General features: G+C 42.8%; 1 protein-coding gene across 1 annotated transcript in view; it reads left to right on the top strand.

The window, feature by feature from the left end:
* LOC103607804 (tryptophan--tRNA ligase, cytoplasmic-like) overlaps window positions 1-11,351 on the top strand; it is a 25,141-nt gene extending 13,790 nt beyond the window's left edge. The window contains 8 exon segments of the mRNA XM_008592271.1: window positions 1,174-1,291; window positions 1,867-2,042; window positions 8,143-8,243; window positions 10,555-10,666; window position 10,716; window positions 10,895-10,949; window positions 10,952-11,028; window positions 11,030-11,351. Coding sequence (XP_008590493.1) covers window positions 1,174-1,291; window positions 1,867-2,042; window positions 8,143-8,243; window positions 10,555-10,666; window position 10,716; window positions 10,895-10,949; window positions 10,952-11,028; window positions 11,030-11,173 — 784 coding nt within the window. The 3' untranslated portion in view covers window positions 11,174-11,351.
* Window positions 11,352-19,157: the final 7,806 nt, after the last annotated feature.

The raw sequence follows: 19,157 nt of genomic DNA, 5'->3' as shown, positions 1-19,157 counted from the left end.
GGCTCCCGCTCACGGGCTGGGCGAGGCGCGGGAGCAACGCCGAGTCTTGCGATCCCGTCACCGGTCCCCGGTCCGGTACGGGGGCAACACTGAGGGTTGCGATCCGTTGCCGGACACGGAAAAAAGACAAAAAGACAAAAAAAAAAGACAAAAAAAAAAAAAAAAATCTAAGCACCAAAAACAGTGCACCCATGATCCTATCAGCATGGAGAGGAGCACTGTTGACCCTTGGCTTGGGGTGTAAGGAGGAGTCACTTTTAGAATATTGTTTTGTGGACTCTCCTACCCAGACCTCTGGAAATGGTGGCTATTCCTCTTTTATTTTGGGATACTTTGTCCAGAAACACAGAACATTCACTCCACAGCGTGTCAGTTTCACACCCTGCTGAACATTGGAATCCCTTGGAGAGCTTTTAATAATACCATGCTCTAACCAACTGAGCTAACCAGCCAGCCCAAGGAAGCTTTTTAAAAATACGAATTCCCAGACATCACCTCAGACCCACTGAATCAGAATCTCTGGATGGGACCCCAGCAGCTGTGATTTGGAAACAGGTAATTCTGCTGCATACCCAGCAAAGAAGACCCTCATTTGCACAATCTGTGCCCCCGTCCTTGAAGGAAGAACAACTAGAATGACCCACAGATGAATTCACCCAGTCCCAGCCTTGCTGAGGGGACCCAAATCAGACTTCCAGCTGGGCACTTCGCCTCTGAACTCCCCTCTGAACTCCCAGAGGGCATTCCTCACATCTACATGAGGACTGTGTGGAACCCTGTGATTTTCCTGGTCCAGGTCTCCAGTTTTGGGGGGCTGGGTCGTCCTAGAAAGTGTGTCGTTGGCCTGGTGACACCCCAGGAAGTATGTAAAGCATGCAGTGTATCAGCATTGATGTTTGGAGGAATTCCAAGAGTTCTAGTGGCCACCCAACTATATCTGTTAAACAAATTATTCGAAACCTGTACTCCTTATCCTTTTATAACAACTACTCATAGAAGAAACCATTTCAGTAGAAGTTACCTGACATTTTATATCCTGAGCACCAAAGACAACAAATTCTAGTTATTATCTATGTTGTTTTGTCTGTGTATTTTTTATTTCCAAATGAACATTAGTGCCTTGATATTTTTCTTGAAAGTCACACTATTTCCTTTTCTCCTGGTTTGCTGTAGAGATATGAATCATGTTCTCGATGCCTATGAAAATAAGAAGTCATTTTATCTGTACATGGGCAGGGGCCCCTCTTCTGAAGCAATGCATATAGGTCACCTCATCCCGTTTATTTTCACAGTAAGTATCCTATGACTTTTCTCCCTTCCCTGGTGAATGGAGAATGTTACTTATAAGCCATGTTTAGAACTGACAGGACAGTGCTATTCACTAGACAAGCAGCCAGGGTGTCAGGGAGTTGGCACCTTTGTGGCTTCTGTTGACTTCGTTCCTGGGCTCACCTTGGAGGGGCATGGTGTGAAAGAGAAAGCACTGCTCTGGAGTCAGCCACTTCTGCTCCGCTTCCCACCCTATGCCCCTTCCATGTGGCTGCAGGCCAGCTGCTTCTCTGAGCCAAGTTTCCTCATCTGCAAGACGAGAGGGATAATACCTACTTCATTTGATTATTGTAAGGGTTCAAAATAAAGTGTGTAGAGCAGCCAGCTCAGAGCCTGGCATCCAGGGTCTTCTTGGTCAGTAAATGGTAGTAGCCCTTATGATTACCAATAGTCAAATTTATGGCATAAGATCATGTGACTTTGTCAGCAACGAAGTTTTAATAATATGCTATAAATAGGTACTGCGTTTACAGATGCAAAATGGCATTTTTCCACAGGGAAACAAGATGCCAGCTTCCTTCCCCTATGTTTCTGTAGGTGGCTGTGTTTAATGTGCCTTTGGTCATCCAGATGACAGATGATGAGAAGTACCTTTGGGAGGACCTGACCTTGGACCAGGCCTACGGCTACACTGTGGAGAATGCAAAGGACATCATTGCCTGCAGCTTTGACATCAACAAGACTTTCATCTTCTCTGACCTCGAGTACATGGGGTAAGAAGAAAACGCATGGCTGCCTTGTGGTAAGAACGTGCAGGCAGAAGTCATATGACCACAGCTAAACCTGAAACATCTGAAATGGCTTTATGGCCTGGTAAATATTTTTCTTCCTTTAGTAAATGTTATCTGGTTTATTGGTTTTATTTACCAATAATTTTGAAAGAGAAAAGCTGTGTGTATACATAGAAAGGATTAAGTAATGTTATCATGAAGACGCAATTATTGCCTTCTTATGTTTACCAAAATTTAAAACATGTGCCCAGGCACAGCATGATGGCGTCTCAGATTTTCACCCTCAGCTTGTGATAGAGAAGTATGTCTGCATTGTGGTTTCTCTACAAGGATAGTCAGTCTTGCAAAATTATGATATTTTTCTCCTTTTCAATGTACATTTTTCCTCACAAAGACTCATTGGTTACACAATTCCCTCACAACCTAATTTTTTAAATTGGCCATTTAATAGGCCAAATATTTCATTCTGAAAATCCTTGATTTTAGGATTCTGAGGTCTTGGACTTCATCCCAGATGATTACCAAGAAGTATGTGTTAGAAAAATAAGACTTCATGGCTGGCCAGTTAGCTCACTTTGGAGAGTGGGGTGCTGATGACACCAAGATCAAGGGTTTGATTCCCATAATGTACTGACCAGCCGCCAAAAAAAAAAAGAGAGAGAGAGAAAGACGACATTGGTCACCCATCACAAGAAGAATGCTGTTTAGCTCAACAAATATTTCTTAAACATCTAAGACTTGGTACTCCCTTTAAGGCACTGGCAGTTCCCAAGAATTGACTTGGAGAGTTGAGATCCACCTTACTGCACTGAGTACGTCCCCTGTGGTCTCTAGGCACAAGGGCTCTCACATGTTATCTCATCATCAGTTACAGGCAAATGGGAGGTGTGATGAAACACCACAGGGGCTATGTAAGCAGTAAGCACAAAGGAGCTTGCTTGTTACCATTTCCCCAGACTGTTCCCCTTATAAGCCCGTAAAGCAGAATAGTAGCTTTATATCCATTGAGAGCAACTGATGTCCTGGTATGAAATCTGGTCTTTCTACCAGCTAGTAAAATAATTAATTTTCTAATTTTACCCATTAGATTTTTGTTTGTTTGCTCTCTTTTTCAACTTAACTCTGCTAAATTAAACCATTAGATTTTTTCTAAATCATCTCTCTCAATTCTGCCATGTGAGCATAGAGGTACTGTTTTTTTTTTTTTTTTTTTTTTGTCTTTTTCTGTGTCCAGCAACGGATTGCAACCCTCAGTGTTGCCCCCGTACCGGACCAGGACCGGCAACGGGATTGCAACCCTCGGTGTTGCCCCCGCGCCTCGCTCAGCCAGTGAGCGGGAACCGGTCTGTATGTGGGATCCGAACCCTCGGCAGGAGCACCACCGCGCTTCCCAAGCGGCGCACTAGCGCAGTGTGCCACCGGGCCGGCCCCGAGGTACTGTTTTTGAAGGAAGGAACATAGAGCTGGGTTCAAGTCCTGGCCCCTCCATAGTGGCTGTGTGTCACAGCAAGCCTTCTCCATGAAGTGAGATTAGATGAGAACACAGATATCATCGTTATCAAAATGTACTTGGCACTTTATTTCACTGCTCTCACCCCATTCATTGAAATGATCTGATCCAAATGCTTGGACCACAGCATAGAGACGCCATGGATCTGGCCCCTTCTTTTACCACCAGGCAGTGCTGCTGACATTGCACAGCAACCACTACCCTTTTGTGTAGCCTCTCTCCACCCCAGTGCATCCCCCCACCAGCCAGTGCTCTTCCTAAAATGCCGATCTGATCTCGTTTCCCGCTCACGTGCCTTTCCCAATTCCCCATCACCAGATGACAATGCAGGTTCTCACTGTTCAGGTGGCACACGAGCCCTTTTGTGATTTAGCCCCCGTGTTCCTCTCCAGCATTACTGCCACCTCCAACTAGACAAAACAACTTGCAGCTCTGCCCACATCCCTCACCTTCGTACATGCTCTGCTCTTTACTGTCACCTCCCCTGACCCTACCACCCCTGGCTTGGCCCATTCCTACCCTGTCCTCCAAATGCACCATCAAGCATCACCTTTTCCCAGGAGCTCTTCCCTCCAGCAGCCATACTAAGATGTTGTTCTCTGGTCCCCCTGCACCCTGGGCCTTACCTCTGCCACTTCTGGTGTGGTGTGGCCCTTCCCCCACTAGGTGGGTAAAACATGTAGTTCCTCTATTAGTGCTCTCTGTGTCAGGCACCCCCCTGGGCCCTGAGAATACAGGAACCAAGTCCCTGCCTCACTGAACTTGAATGTTGGGGGTGAGACAGAAACAAATGCCCTATGTTAAGTCCATGAAGATGACTCTGGGGGTAGGCCCTTGGGGGGAGGGGCGGATGAACTTGTGAACAGTCTATGGGAAAAGACCACCATGTGAACAGCCCTGGTGCTGCAGTTTGAGCTCCTGGCCGTCTTCTACAAAAACTTCCTTTTTCTTTACAAACATGGTGTAAAGATGAAAATCAGACAGTATGTCAACCAAACAAACAGGTCTGTAATATTTCAGAAAGGTATTTTTTGTTGAACCTAAAGTTAGGAGAAACGTTTTAAAGGTTAAATCCTGTTTTTTAACATATTACTCCCTTTAAGAATTTCTTTTAAACATTTGAGCATTTTACTTCTCTTACTTGAATTTAACTCAAAATCTGTATCTTTGACGTAACAAAGTTCTGTCTAGCTGTTTGGTCCTTTTCTGTTGGGTTTTTTTTGTGGAGGCTGAGGCTGTGTGGTTTTTTTGTGGAGGCTGGCCAGTGCAGGGACTTTGGTGTTATAACCTGGTCCTTAGGAACTAGAAATATACAACAAAGCCAGCCTTCACCTTCTCTTTGGGTGAGAGGGAAATAGCTAGGCCTCTGTGGGTGAAGAACTGTGTGGGTCTCCCCCGCACCTTTGTGGCTCCTGTATGTTGGCCCAGAGAGGCTTCTTGCCAATCTTACTTGAATTTAACTTAAAATCTGTATCTTTGACATAACAAAGTTCTGTCTAGCTGTTTGGTCCTTTTTTGTTGGGTTTTTTTTGTGTGTGTGGTTTTTTTTGTGGAGGCTGGCCAGTGCAGGGACCTTGGTGTTATAACCTGGTCCTTAGGAACTAGAAATGTACAACAAAGCCAGCCTTCACCTTCTCTTTGGGTGAGAGGGAAGTAGCTAGGCCTTTGTGGGAGAAGAACAGTGTGGGTCTCCCCTGCACCTTTGTGGACCCCGTGTGTGGGCCCAGAGAGGCTTCTTGCCAGGAGCCATGAGGGATGTGAAGTCACTGACTTGGGAGTCTGAAAACTTGTGTTCCAGACCCAGCTCTGCCCCTGCTCAGGCTTGTTCCCTTGGGTAAGTCCTTAAATCTCTGAGCCTCCATTTTCCTGTGAAGTAGGTGAGTTTAGTGCTAGCGGGAGGCAGCATAGCAGAGAGGCTGAGGCTGCGCTGCCTGGGTTCAGATCCTTACGGCCACCTATGGTGTGACTTAGGCACGTGCAGTAACTCACTCTGCCTGCTTTCTCAGCTCAGCTCAGCTCATTTGTTCTACAGATATTTATTGAGCATCTCCTGTACACCAGACTGGTGCTGGGGCTACAGCAGGGAACAAAACAATTATCCCAACAACTATGTAGAGGGAGTTAATTAACAGGTAATTAATCAGGTGATAATGAGTCCTATGGTGATAGTCAGACAATAATAAGTGTTAGAAGGACAGAGGAGGGTGATAGAGAATAAAGAGTGGGAGGAGATCATAGTGCCTGTGCTGTAGAGACTTATGAGGAGTTCGTGAGTTTCTGTGTATGACGTGCTTCGAGCAATGCCTGGCCCCTGGGGAGCACTCAGTAAATGTTGTGATCTAAACTCTCTTCCAACTTTAAACCCTCCTGAGTGTGAAGGGCAGGTATTCTCCTGGGGGAACTGGTCATTCAGCCATCACTCATGGGATAAGATCAGGTGGGTGTGTTCATTGTCACCACAAGAAGTACCTATGTACAGGCACTGACATTGGCACTGCTGTGTGGTGGGTCTGTCCCAGCTGTGCCCAGGGGACAGATGTCCTTGAGGGAGGACAGGGAGGACTGCTCATGCTCATAGTGCAGCATCTCCATTCATCCTGCAGCCTGCACAGTGTGAGCAGTTTACAGCCATCAAGTGGCCAGTCTTCTAAGGAAGGTCAAAATGGTCCAACTCAGAAATAATATTCAAACACCACAGAGCTGGAGTCCTATCGCAGTTTGGGAGATCTGGAGGCTTTCCTCCTTGTGGGGCCCCTATTGTGCAGCATGACCCCAGGTGGAAGGCCAGTTTGCCCTGGCAGTTAGGATCACCATTGCCTCAACCCCAAGGATGCGTGCAGTCTTTGCTGTGGCATCTCTATGGGGGGCCGACAGCTGCTGGTTCTTGCCAGGTGAGCGGCCATTCCCAGGAGACCCATTCCTACATGCAGCAGTTCATGTCTCAGCAGGAAGACAAGTGCTCGTCATTCCAGGCAATTGTACTTGTGCGCTGTGTTTTCATTATGCTGACAGGGTGACACAGATGCCGGAAGGACTACAGTTATTACTGGTACTCCCAGTGTGTTCTTTCTCTTCCAAGCACTGTTCTCACCCTGCCCAGAGCCACGACAGTCCCTCCTATACTGACACTGCTTAAACACCAAGAGACCTTGGTGCTGTGGCCTTTTCCTTTACAGGCCTCTGGCCTCAAGCTGACCCCAGCCACACTGCCAGTGCCCTCACACTCCTGACGTCCCTCTCCCCACCTGCCCAAAGACATTCAGTAGTTCTCTATCCAATGCCAAAAGTCTAAACTCTTCAAAAGCTGTGAGATGTGGTGAGAAAAGCACAGGCTTTGATGTCAGAGGAGCCTGGGTTCAGGTCCCAGCTACTGTAATCACCATGCCCGTGACCATGTCCTTTACTTCCCTGAGCCTCAGTCTTCATCTTTAAAGTGGAGGCAATGCTACCACTTCAAAGGAGAGTTAGGCAGTACCTGGCACCTAGGACAGCTCCTGCCATATAACACAAACACTAATAAACATTACCCTGCCCACTTCTTCCCTCCATCCTTATAGGGCCTGACACATGGTAGGGCCTGGGAAAAAAAGCTGGTGAATATAGAAGCCAGACGATGCAGTTTAGGAAGCTGCTCTCGGTTCTGTGTCCTCTCTGTATTTGCTTCATATTCAGCCTAGTTGCTTCTGGCAGCAGAACAGCTGCCACAGATCCAGGCTTCATATCCATACCCCTCACCATCCAGAAGAGAGAGTTGGGTGGCTTGAAGCAGCTGTTGTGGCCCAGCTCTGTTGCTGGAGCAGGAACAGGGCTGCTCCACAGTGGAAGTGGAGCAGGAGCTAGGTGCTGAAAGGACCAGGTGCTCTGAGACTAACCATCCTCCTTCCTGGGCCCATCGGTTTGTATCCATACACTCCATCCTGCAACAAGAAGCATATATTCTCCCACAGCAGTCAACAAAAAAGTTCCCCAGGGCTCCCAAACTTGAGCACACTCCACAGCACACTGAACCATTGACCCTAAGAAAATTTAAGTATGTCGTGTTAGCCAGTGAATCTCTGAATTTGGTTGTGTTCTTGCCTCATTTGCATGTCTGCTTTGTGTTGGTTTCACACAGGTTTCCACCTTTCCTGGTCAGCTCTGCAGGTAAATGTGTGTCTGCTTTGTCTGTTGTAGGTATCTTTCCTACAGATAGTTTCTGCACCTTCCTAGTGCTCACATGTGACCACGATGTCATCCCCAGTCTGCATCTGTGACCTGGTGTCTAGCCCGCACCATACCTCATTGGCATAGTTTTAATAGCTGCTACTTTGCCTTTCACACAGGTTTTCACCTTTCCTGGTCATCTCTGCAGTTAAATGTGTGTCTGCTTTGCCTGCTGCAGGTATCTTTCCTACAGATAGTTTCTGCACCTTCCTAGTGCTCACATGTGACCACGATGTCCCCAGCCTGCATCTGTGGCCTGGTGTCTAGCCCACACCATACCTCATTGGCATCCAGTTTTAACAGCTCCTACTTTGCCCTCATTGGAAGGCCACCCTCGAGTTTTGGGTTTGGTTCTGCTTATCTTTGCAGGATGAGCCCAGGCTTCTACAAGAATGTGGTAAAGATTCAGAAGCATGTTACCTTCAACCAAGTGAAAGGCATTTTCAGCTTCACCGACAGTGACTGCATTGGTAAGGAGCCCACTACTGCCTGTGGACCCCCTCCTTGCCCCCATTAAAAAGGAGCAGATGTTAGAACTGGCCAGTTAGCTCAGTGGGATAGAGCACAGCCTTGTAACAAGAAGGTCACGGGTTCAAACTGACCAGCTGCCAAAATGAAACAAAACAAAAGAAAGGGACAGGAGTAAAAAGGAGATGTTATAACTCCAAGGTTAGGGGTTCGGATCCCAGCAGTGGACAGCTGCGAAAAAAAAAGCAAGCAGTGCTCAGGACAAGATAGCTGTTTTTCAGAGTCTTGCAGTAGCTGTGCTGGAGCCTGAGTTAGAGTACTTCTGAGATGCTAGAACTTGCAATTTCCTCTTTTTTCTTTCTTTTTTTTTTGGAGAGTGGCTCATACAGGAAACAAACCCTTGACCTTGGTGTTATAACACCACACTGTCACCAGGTGAGCTAACAGGCCAGCCTGCAACTGTGTCTTTAAATAGGACATCCAGGTGTGGGTTTTCCCTGGAACAAGAGCAGGTATGATGCATTGAGTGACTTTTCTGGGCTGTATGAAGCTGATTTCAGGATACAAACCTGTCCCTCTCCTCAGTCATCTTTTTTAAGGTTTATAAGAAAGAGAGAAAAATATAAGGATGAATGGAGTTTCTATACCTTTGGTGAGACCCAAGTCAGTGTGGGGTAGCCTTGGGTACCAAGCCCAGAGTGATGTAGGAGGACAGCTGTCTGCTGCTCCCTTCCACAGCAGCCTGCAAGCCTTTGTGGGCCTTGTGAGATGAGGGGTCTGGCTGGAGGCCCTGTGGAGTCCTCCCCACCCTTCCCTCGCTCTCCTTCTGGGGCTATGCCCCCAGCTGATGTGCACATTGTGGCCTGCTGTGTGCACTCACTTAAGTCCCTCTCTGTATATTTCAGATGCATTGCCTTCATAGACTTTTAGCACCTTGAGACTTGCAGCTGGGCCTTCTGATCGCTTCCTCCATTTTACTTTTGGGGAGCAGCTCCAGACCTAGTAGGCCTTACATCAAAGCTGCCAGCCAAGAGAGCTCCCCAGGATAAACTTCCAGGACTCTCTGGGGAGAGTTTGCCCTGCTTGGAGGGAGCACATTCCAGGGGCCTGTCAGTGAGAGACCTGTAGGGATAAGTCCATACAGAAATAACACAGAGGGCCTTTATTGGAAGGTTTTTCACGTAAGCAAAACCCTTTTCTTTGATGTTTCAGTCAGCTTTGTTCTTGACAATTGGGACATAAACCCTGTTCTTTTCAATAGGATTCTTATCCTTGGAATCCTGGCATCTAATGGGATCATAGCACAGTGAAGGCTGCACTGAGCACTTGAGGAGTCAGCATCCCATGATGAATATCTGCACACACTTTGCTTCCCAGAGACCTAGGTTCTAATCCTGGCTCAGCTGCTTAAGTGCTATGTACCAGCTTTGGCAAGCCAGGTAAAGGATCTGTGCCTGAGTGTGCACATCTGTGAAATGGGGTGATGATGGGGCCTCCTTCCTCCACAGAGTTGTGAGAAACAGATGAGCTCATGAAAGGCCCTGAACTCAAAGCCTGGCACTTCCACCCAGGGAATAGCCACCACTGTGTTGTGCTTTTGATGATGGTGCTGGTGGTGATAGCAGCTGCCTGCCTGGTCTCTCCAGAGAGAGACAAGAACCCTGGAAGTTGAATTTCTGTTTCTGAAGTGGATAGCAAATGCCAGCTAGGAGAGAGTATCACAGAGAGGACTTGGGGGGATAGAGAGCAGCACCCGATAACTCACCACAGCCACACATTCTCAGTAAGAGCTAGAGCACGCCTGGGCCTGCCGCAGGGTCTGCCAATGCCCAAGCTCGCCCAAGTGCCCAGGTGCTGCAGCTAGGGGGGCTGGCTTCCACTTCTGTAGGTCTAAGCAAATAACAGCAACAACATCCAGAATACTGAACACTGTTTTAGATACCAAAATGTTCACCATAATTTATGATAATTAAAGATGGGGAACAAACTAATGCCAGTGGTTAGAGAATGGTTAAATAATACATGATACATTGACAGGATAGTGTGTTTAATAACAACAGAGGTGAATGTTACCAAGTGAAAAAGGCAAGGAAAAAGTTAAACATGCTATCTCAACTAAAATGAATAGAATAAAATAGAGAAAATGAATGAAAACAGACCTACAGATTGGTCTATAGATATTTTTCTCTGTTCTAATTTTCTCTATTTTTCAGACTTATAATGGGAAGAAAATGTATTTTGTTTCTTTAACTGGGTTAATTAACTAAAACAGGAATTGGTCTCAAGTGTGAAAGTCTTGTTTCTCACTTTCAGGGAAGATCAGTTTTCCTGCCATCCAGGCTGCTCCCTCCTTCAGCAACTCATTCCCGCAGATCTTCCAGGACAGGATGGATATCCAGTGCCTTATCCCATCTTCCATTGATCAGTTCAGAAGGCAGAGCTAGGGGTCTGTAAGTCTGGGGACTCAAAAGCAGGGTCCTTGTTACCTTCAGGGAAAAAGGAGGTGTTGAAAAGCATTCAGGGAGGAGGGAACTGAGTTCTTTACACTCAGTGGAAGTGGAGAGTCTCCTGTGAGATGCTCCTGGAGTTTGTTCACTGGCTAAATGCTGGCTATTGCTCCAGCTGTCCTCATCAGATCGCTCTCTCCCCACAGGATCCTTACTTTAGGATGATGAGGGATGTTGCCCCCAGGATTGGCTATCCTAAGCCACCCTGCTGCATTCGACCTTCTTTCCTTTCCTGCAGGGTGCCCAGACCAAAATGTGTGCCAGCGACCCCAATTCCTCCCATCTTCCTCACCAACAAACCCAAGCAGATCAAGACCAAGGTGAACAGTGCCCCAAGCACAGGGCAGCCAATACAAGCAGAAATATGCAGGGTGAAGGGAAGGAAGACGGGATTTTTGCAAGCTCACGCACACATGCGCAGATAAACAGACACACACACACACACCATCACATCGGCCACCATAGCCATGCTGAATTCCATGATCACCAACTGTGCTCCCTGCACAACTCCAGGCAGCCTGTCCCTGTTTCCACATATCAGGTGAATTTTTTTGTGTCCTTCCATTTGGGTAAAATTCTGAATTTTTCTTTTCTGCTTTTCTTACCAACACTCTGTCCTGGAAGCAAAGTCATGGCAATTTTCTTAAAGTTACAATTAATGTGGATGTTATTAAACAACAGAAAAGACTTTTGTATATTTCTGAGTACCTGCTATGTTCCTGGCACTGGGCCACCTGCCTTATTTCTGTTCTCTCATTTTAAATTCTCACTGGGAGCTAGTGGTGCTATTTCTTTTAAAAGAGAGATGAGGCTCAGAGAGGGTCATTCACTTGAATAAGTTTCCACCACAGAAAGCAGCACTGCTCTCTCAGCCCATGAGTGTCATTACCAGGGGAGACTTAAGGGCCGATCTTCTCCCAGAGAATATTCTTATTGAGAGACAGACATATTAATAGACAATTCAGTGATTATAGGAAAACAATTTATGATTTAAACAAAAAATTTAATAAGGAGATATATATCATTAAAAAGAGCCCCACAGACAAAAAAAAAAAAAAAGAAAAGAAAAGAAAAGAAAAAAGAAAAAAAGAACTAAACATAATGAAGAAAATTGAAGGGAAATAGCAGACAACCTCAGGCACTCAAACATCTTAATTGTGGGTATTCCTAATGGGGAGGAGAAAGGAAAAGGTATTGAAAACCTACTCAAGGAAATAGTAACAGAAAACTTCCCAGGTGCAGGGCAGGATATAGACCTTCAGAGCCAGGAAGCTCAAAGGTCCTGCAAAAGATTCAACCCCAAAAGATCCTCCCCAAGACATATTATAGTTAAATTTGCAAACCTCAAAGACAAAGAATTCTACAACCACTGAGAGAAGCATCAGTTCACTTATACGGGAACCCCCAACAAACTAACAGCAGACTTCTCAACCAAAACCCTACAGCCAGAAAAAAGTGGAAAGATACATTCAAAATACTAAAAGAAAAAAATTGCCAGCCAATATTTTTTACCCAGCAAGGCTCTCTTTCAGAAATGAGGGAGAAATAGTGTATTTCCCAGACAAACAAAAGTTGTGGGTGTTCACCACCACATGACCAGCCCTTCAAGAAATTCTCAAGGGAGTCATTCATCTGGAATCTGAATAATGGTGACTACTACCACAAATACACAAAAAAGAGCAAGCCCCACATTTAAAACAAAAATGCCAGCAAGAAAGAATGAAGCTAAACCATTCCACCTTAAATTCCCAACTAACACCGAAGAAGAGAAATAAAAGGTAAAATAATGATCAAAAGATATTTAAACCATCTAAACAAGAAGCAATTAAATGACAGGAATTAAGAAACACTTGTCAGTAACTACTCTAAATGTGAATGGACTAAACTCTCCATTCAAAAGACTCAGACTGACTGGATTAAAAAGCCAGACCCAAGTATATGCTGGCTTCAAGAGACCCCCCTCACCTGTGGAAACAAATGTAGACTAAAAGTGAAAGGATGGAAAAAGATATATCATGCAAATGGAAACCAAAAATGAGCAGGTGTAGCTATTCTTATATTGGACAAAATAGACTTTAAACCAAAAAACATTTAAAAAGACAAGACCACTATATAGTAATAAAGGGAACTATCCAACTGGAAGACATAATAATCATAAACATGTATTCACCCAGTACTGGAGCACCCACATATATTAAGAAAACACTCAGACCTAAAGGTGATAGGACCTAATACATTAATAGTGGATGATCTGAACACCCCTCTCTCAGTATGGGATAGGACTTCCAGGCAACAAATCAACAAAGAGACACAGGATTTAATCTACACCCTAGACCAACTGGACTTGGCAGATAGATACAGAACATTTCACCTAACAGGTAAAGGATATGCTTTCTTCTTATCAGCTCATGATACATTCTCTAGGATAGACCACATATGAGGTCACAAATCTGGTCTCAGCAAATTTTAAAAAATTGAAATCATTCCAACTACCTCTTTAGACCACAATGGACTGGGAATAAACAATAAGCAAAATGCTGGAAGCTATATGAATACATGAAAAATAAATAATAGGCTCCTGAATGACATATGGGTCCAAGAAGAAATTAAACAGGAAGTCAAAAAATTCCTAGAAACTAATGAAAATAAAGATACATCACGCCCAAACCTGTGGGATACTGCAGAAGCAGTACTAAGAGGAAAATTTATTGCAGTAAATGCTTATATCAAAAAAATGGAAAGATTTCAAATAAGTGACCTAACAATACACCTCAAAGAACTCGAAAAACAAAAACAATCCAAAACTAAAGGCAGTAGATGGAAAGAAATAATTAAGATCAGAACAGAACTAAATGAAATAGAGTCCCAAAAAGCAATAGAAAACATCAACAAAACTGAAAGTTGGTTTTTCTAGAAGATAAGTAAAATAGACACACCACAAGCTAGATTAACAACAACAACAACAACAAAAGAAGACCCAAATAACAAAAATTAGAAATGAAAAGGGAGACATTACAACTAATACCACAGAAATACAAAGACTCATTAGAGACTATTATAAACAACTGTATAACAAATTTGAAAATCTGAAAGATATGGATAAGTTTCTAGACAAATAAATTACCAAATCTGAACCAAGAAGAGATAGAAAACCTGAACAGACCAATAACAAGCAAGGAGATTGAAGTGGTAATTAGCAATTTCCAACAAAAAACGTCTGGGTACGATGGCTTTACAGCTGAATTCTACCAAACTTTTAAAGAGGACTTAATACCAATTCTCAAACTGTTCCAAACAATTGAAACAGATACTACTCTCCCAAACTCATTTTATGCAGCCAACATAACTCTGATACCCAAACCAGATAAAGACACAACAAAAAAATTATAGGCCAATATCCTTGATGAACCTAGATGTTAAAATCGTCAGCAAAATATTAGCAATCAGAATACAGCAACATATTTAAAAACTTAAACACTATGATCAAGTGGGATTCATCCCAGGGATGCAAAGATGGTTTAACTTATGAAAGCCAACAAATGTGTTACATTGCATCAACAAACTCAAGGACAAAGACCATGTGATTATCTCAATAGATACTGATAAAGCATTTGACAAAATGTAACATCCCTTCATGATAAAGACTCTCAACAAATTAGGTATAGAAGGAAAATATCTTAAAACAATAAAAGCCATTTATGACAAGCCCACCACCAGTATCTTTCTGAATGGGGAAAAATTGAAGGCCTTCCCCTTATGGACAGGAACAAGACAAGGATGTCCACCCTCACCACTTCTATTCAACATAGTACAGGATGTACTAGCTAGAGAAATCAGGCAAGAGAAAGGAATAAAGGGAATCCAGATTGGAAAAGATGAAGTCAAACTTTCTCTATTTGCAGATGACATGATACTATATATAGAAAACCCTAAAGACTCTATCAATAAACTAGAGCTGGTTAAGAATTTCAGTAATGTTGCAGGATACAAAATAAGTGCCCATAAATCAGTAACATTTACATACTCAAATAATGAACTAAGAAAGGGAAATTAAATAAGCCCATTTACAATTGTCACACACAAAAATAAAATACCTAGAGATCAATTTAACCAAGGAGGTGAAAGATCTCTACAATGAGAACTACAAACCACCCCTGAAAGAAATTAAAGACACAAAAAGATGTAAATTCTCTTCATGCTCTTGGATTGGAAGAGTTAACATTGTGAAAATGTCTATACTACACAAAGCAATCTACAGATTCAATAAAATCCACATCAAAATACCACTGATATTCTCCAAAGAAATGGAAAAAACAATCCTGCCTTTCATATGGAAAAAGAAAAGACCTCAAATAGCCAAAGCAATCCTGAGTGGGGTGGGGAAAGGTGGAAGCATAGCTCTGCCTGATTGCAAATTACAGTACAAGGCTGTTGCAACCAATACAGCATGGTATTGGTATAAAAATAGACATTCAGACCAGTGGAGTAGAATAGAGAACTTCTCAGGCTTATAGCCATCTGATATTAGAGAAAGGCAACAAATCTACATCGGGGAAAATATTGCCTCTTCAACAAGTTGTGCTGGGAAAACTGGATATCCATATGCAGAAGAACGAAACTAGATATGTTTCTTACCATACAGTAAAATCAACTCAAAATGGATTAAAGACCTATGTATAAGACCCGAAACTGTAAAATTACTAAGGGAAAATATGGGTGAAACACTTCAGCAGTTAGGTCAGGGCACAGGCTTTATGAATATGAGCCCAAAAGCACAAGCAGCAAAAGGAAAATTAAACAAATGGGACTGTATCAAACTAAAAAGTTGCTGTACAGCAAAGGAAACAGTCAACAGAGTGAAAAGACAACCTACGGAGTGGAAGAAAAATTTTGGTCACTATGCATCCAACAAGGGATTAATATCCAGAATATAGATATAAAACTCAAGCAATTATACAGTAGAAAAATAAATGACCCAGTTAAAAAGTGGACAAAGGAACTGAATAGACATTTTTCAAAGGGAGACATACAAATGGCTAACAGATACATGAAAAAATGCTTATCCTCACTAGTGATCAGGGAAATGCAAATTAAAGCCACATTGAGATATCACCTCAATCCAGTTAGATTGGCTATAATAAAAAAGATCGTGAGTAACAAATGCTGGTGAGGGTGTAGAGGGAAGAGAATGCACTGTTGGTGGGACTGTAAATTAGTACAACCATTATGGAAAACAATGTGGAGGTTTTTCAAATAACTACAGGTAGATTTTCCATATGATCCAGCAGTTTCTCTTCTGGGTATATATCCAGATGAATGGAAACCATCATTTTGAAGAGATGTCTGCACTCCCATGTTTATTGCAGCTCTGTTTACAATAGTCGAGACATGGAGCCAACCCTAATGTCTATTGATGAATGATTGGATTAGGAAACTGTGGTATATATACACCATGGAATACTACTCTGCCATTAAAAAAATGAAATACTCCCATTTGCAACAACATGGATGAACCTGGAGAAACTTAAGTTGATTGAAACAAGCAAAGAACAGAGGGATAAATACCACATGTGCTCACTCATATGTGGGATCTAAGAGAGAATGGAAGGAAGGAAAGACACAGTAGTGCTGTGGTCTAACAGAGAGGGAACATTCCTAGAGCTACAAATTGGAGTGAGGGAGACAGGGGAGGGAAGTTGGGTGGCTATTTGGTGAGGATAAGGGGTACAAAAGTTATTTCTTTGTAATGGGTGTGTCCCCAGTATGAATCTGGCCCTCATGTCGTTGGCAGGAGGGGTGACATTAGCTTTGTATCTCATGAAAATTCTCAATAAGAAAAACTCCAAACAATTGCAGCTGAAAGAATGCAATGAACAATCTAAAAATACAATTGAGAGTTTCAACAATAGAGTAGATCAAGCATAAAAAAGAATATCTGAACTTGAACATTAGTCATTTAAAATATACAGTCAGAGGATAAAAAGATAGAATAAAATAAAAGTGAAGATAGACTACAGAATGCATGGAAAACCATTAATTATTACTAGCATAAAAACATTAAAGTGTAAAATTCACTGGTAAATGTAATATAGAATCAATCAGAATACTTCAAGAATGTTATGGTACTCTGTAAATCATATATATAATTCCTATTATAAAGGCTAAAACAGTAAAGAATGATATCTACAGTAAGTTAGGAATACACAATAAAAGTCCTGTAAATATCATGTAAATTGACACATTAACAATATATATTATGGAGAAAGGATAAAAATCTAGAATTTGTATGGAACTGAAGTTAAATTCCTTTTAGTGTAAAAACAGTCTATTATAACCATAAGATGTTATAGGTAAGCCTCATATAACCACAAAGCAAAAACTATAGCTGTTTTGTAAATAAAAAAAGTGCTAATATCAATAATCAAATCACAAAGATAAATAACAAGAGGGAAAGAAAGGAATGTAAAATCTTTAAAACAACAAGAAAACAACCAATAAAGTGGCAACAGTGGGTCCTTACCTATCAGTACTTACTTTGAAGGTAATAGATTAAACACTTTAATGAAAAGATAGAGTGGCTGATGGATTTTAAAAAACAAAATTTAACCACATGCTTCTATGAGACCCACCTTAGCCTTTAAAGTACATATAGCCTAAAACTAAGTGAATAGAAGGTACTTCATGTAAATGGTAACCAAAAGAAATAAGTGCCTATAATTATATAAACAAAATAGGTTTTGAGCAAAATACAGTCATGAGACCAAAAAAATATATTATTTATTAAAGTACAATTCAACAAGGAGACATAACTTTTATTAATATATATGCACCCACTGGAACACCTAAACATATAAAATGGATACTAATGGATATAAAGGGAGAAATAAATATCAATATAATATCAAGGGACTTCAATACCCCACCTTTAATAATAAACAGATCAACTTGGGAGAAAATTAATAAGGAAATGCAGAAAGTAAGTTATACAATAGAGCAAATTAACCTAACTGATACACACAGAACTTAACATTCAACTACAGTAGAATATACATTTTTCTCCAGGGCAAAAAAACGTTCTCCAAGATAGACTTTATATTAAGCCAAAAAACAAGTCTTAACAACTTTTTAAAAATAAGAATTATATTAAATATTAGTTTTGACCACAATGGTATAAAACAAGAAATCAACAACAGGAGGAACTTAATTATACAAATACACAGAAATTAAGCAACGTGCTCTTGAAAAACCAATGAATCAATAAATTAAAAGGACAATCAAAAAAATAGAGAAAAAAATGATAATGAAAAGACATTACCAAAACCTAACGGCAGTGATAGAACCAATACTCTGAGGACAGTTTACGGCAATATATGTCTATCAAAAAATTAGAAAGATCATGGGTTTCAGTCAAGATGGCAGAATAGATGGTCCTCAGATTCACTCTCTCTCACAAATCAACCAATTTAAAACTATAAAAATTTAACAGTCACAAAGGGGCCAAATAGAGCTCAGTGGAAGAGGAGGCAAGACCTACGGAGTTCATGAAGGCAGGAGAAAACACTATGAGAGAAAGAAAAAACTCTGAGTGTTCCAGGCCACCCCCACTTTAAGGTTCCAGCTGCTGAGCACTTGGAGCAGGAACCAGAAGAAGCCACAGCTGTGCCCTTCAGATGGAGATACTTGGAGGTGGCAGGTGAGAAAAGAGCCTGGGTGGGCCACAGGACAGCAAGAACACTAATAGAGTACCTGCTCCATGCAGGTGTGTGGAGCCAGAACAGCTATAAAAGGGGAGCCATTCAGAGGCTGATGAGTCATCTCAAGGGACCAGTGTAGGGCCCATCCCATGGGAAGTGTTTGGAGCACAGGTGATGGGGACACAGGCTCACCTGGAGAACACTGGAACACAGCAAGGACAGCCAATCTGGCCCCCAGTCAGCACAGGACTGCTCAGAGGACACAGGTTGGGAATGCAGAATTGCGTGGGTGAGGTCTAAGATGGCGACAGGTCTGGAGCGGCCATGACAGGAGACAGCGCGATACTGAGAGCTGTGCGCTGTGATACCAGAGTATTGATTGCATTTCCAAGAGCAACAAAAGGCGAATAATTCTTTCAACAACGATCCTACATCGACAAACAAGCAGCAGCAGGTTCGAGGTTTTGGGGCGGACACAGAGGAGGACTCCTGAGAGCGCCCAAGCCCAGTTGCGGGAACGAGCGATCAGCCCAGACAACAAAGGCCAGGAAAGCCAGCAAAGGACTGCGTAGAGGCGGAGTGAAGCGTGCCAGACCAGGCCAACTCTGCGATCTCTGTGAGTCACCCCCAGCCAAGCCCCACTTGCGGGGCGAAGCCCGACTGCTCCCCGCCCGCCTGGCCCCCACCCACCACACCAAGCTAGGCGCCCACAACA

The sequence above is a fragment of the Galeopterus variegatus genome, unplaced genomic scaffold, assembly GCF_000696425.1.
Source record: "Galeopterus variegatus unplaced genomic scaffold, G_variegatus-3.0.2 Scaffold7725, whole genome shotgun sequence".
Classification (NCBI taxonomy): Eukaryota; Metazoa; Chordata; class Mammalia; order Dermoptera; family Cynocephalidae; genus Galeopterus; species Galeopterus variegatus.
The sequence above is the reverse complement of the archived record's forward strand: the minus strand, read 5'-3'. Positions and strand labels throughout refer to the sequence as shown.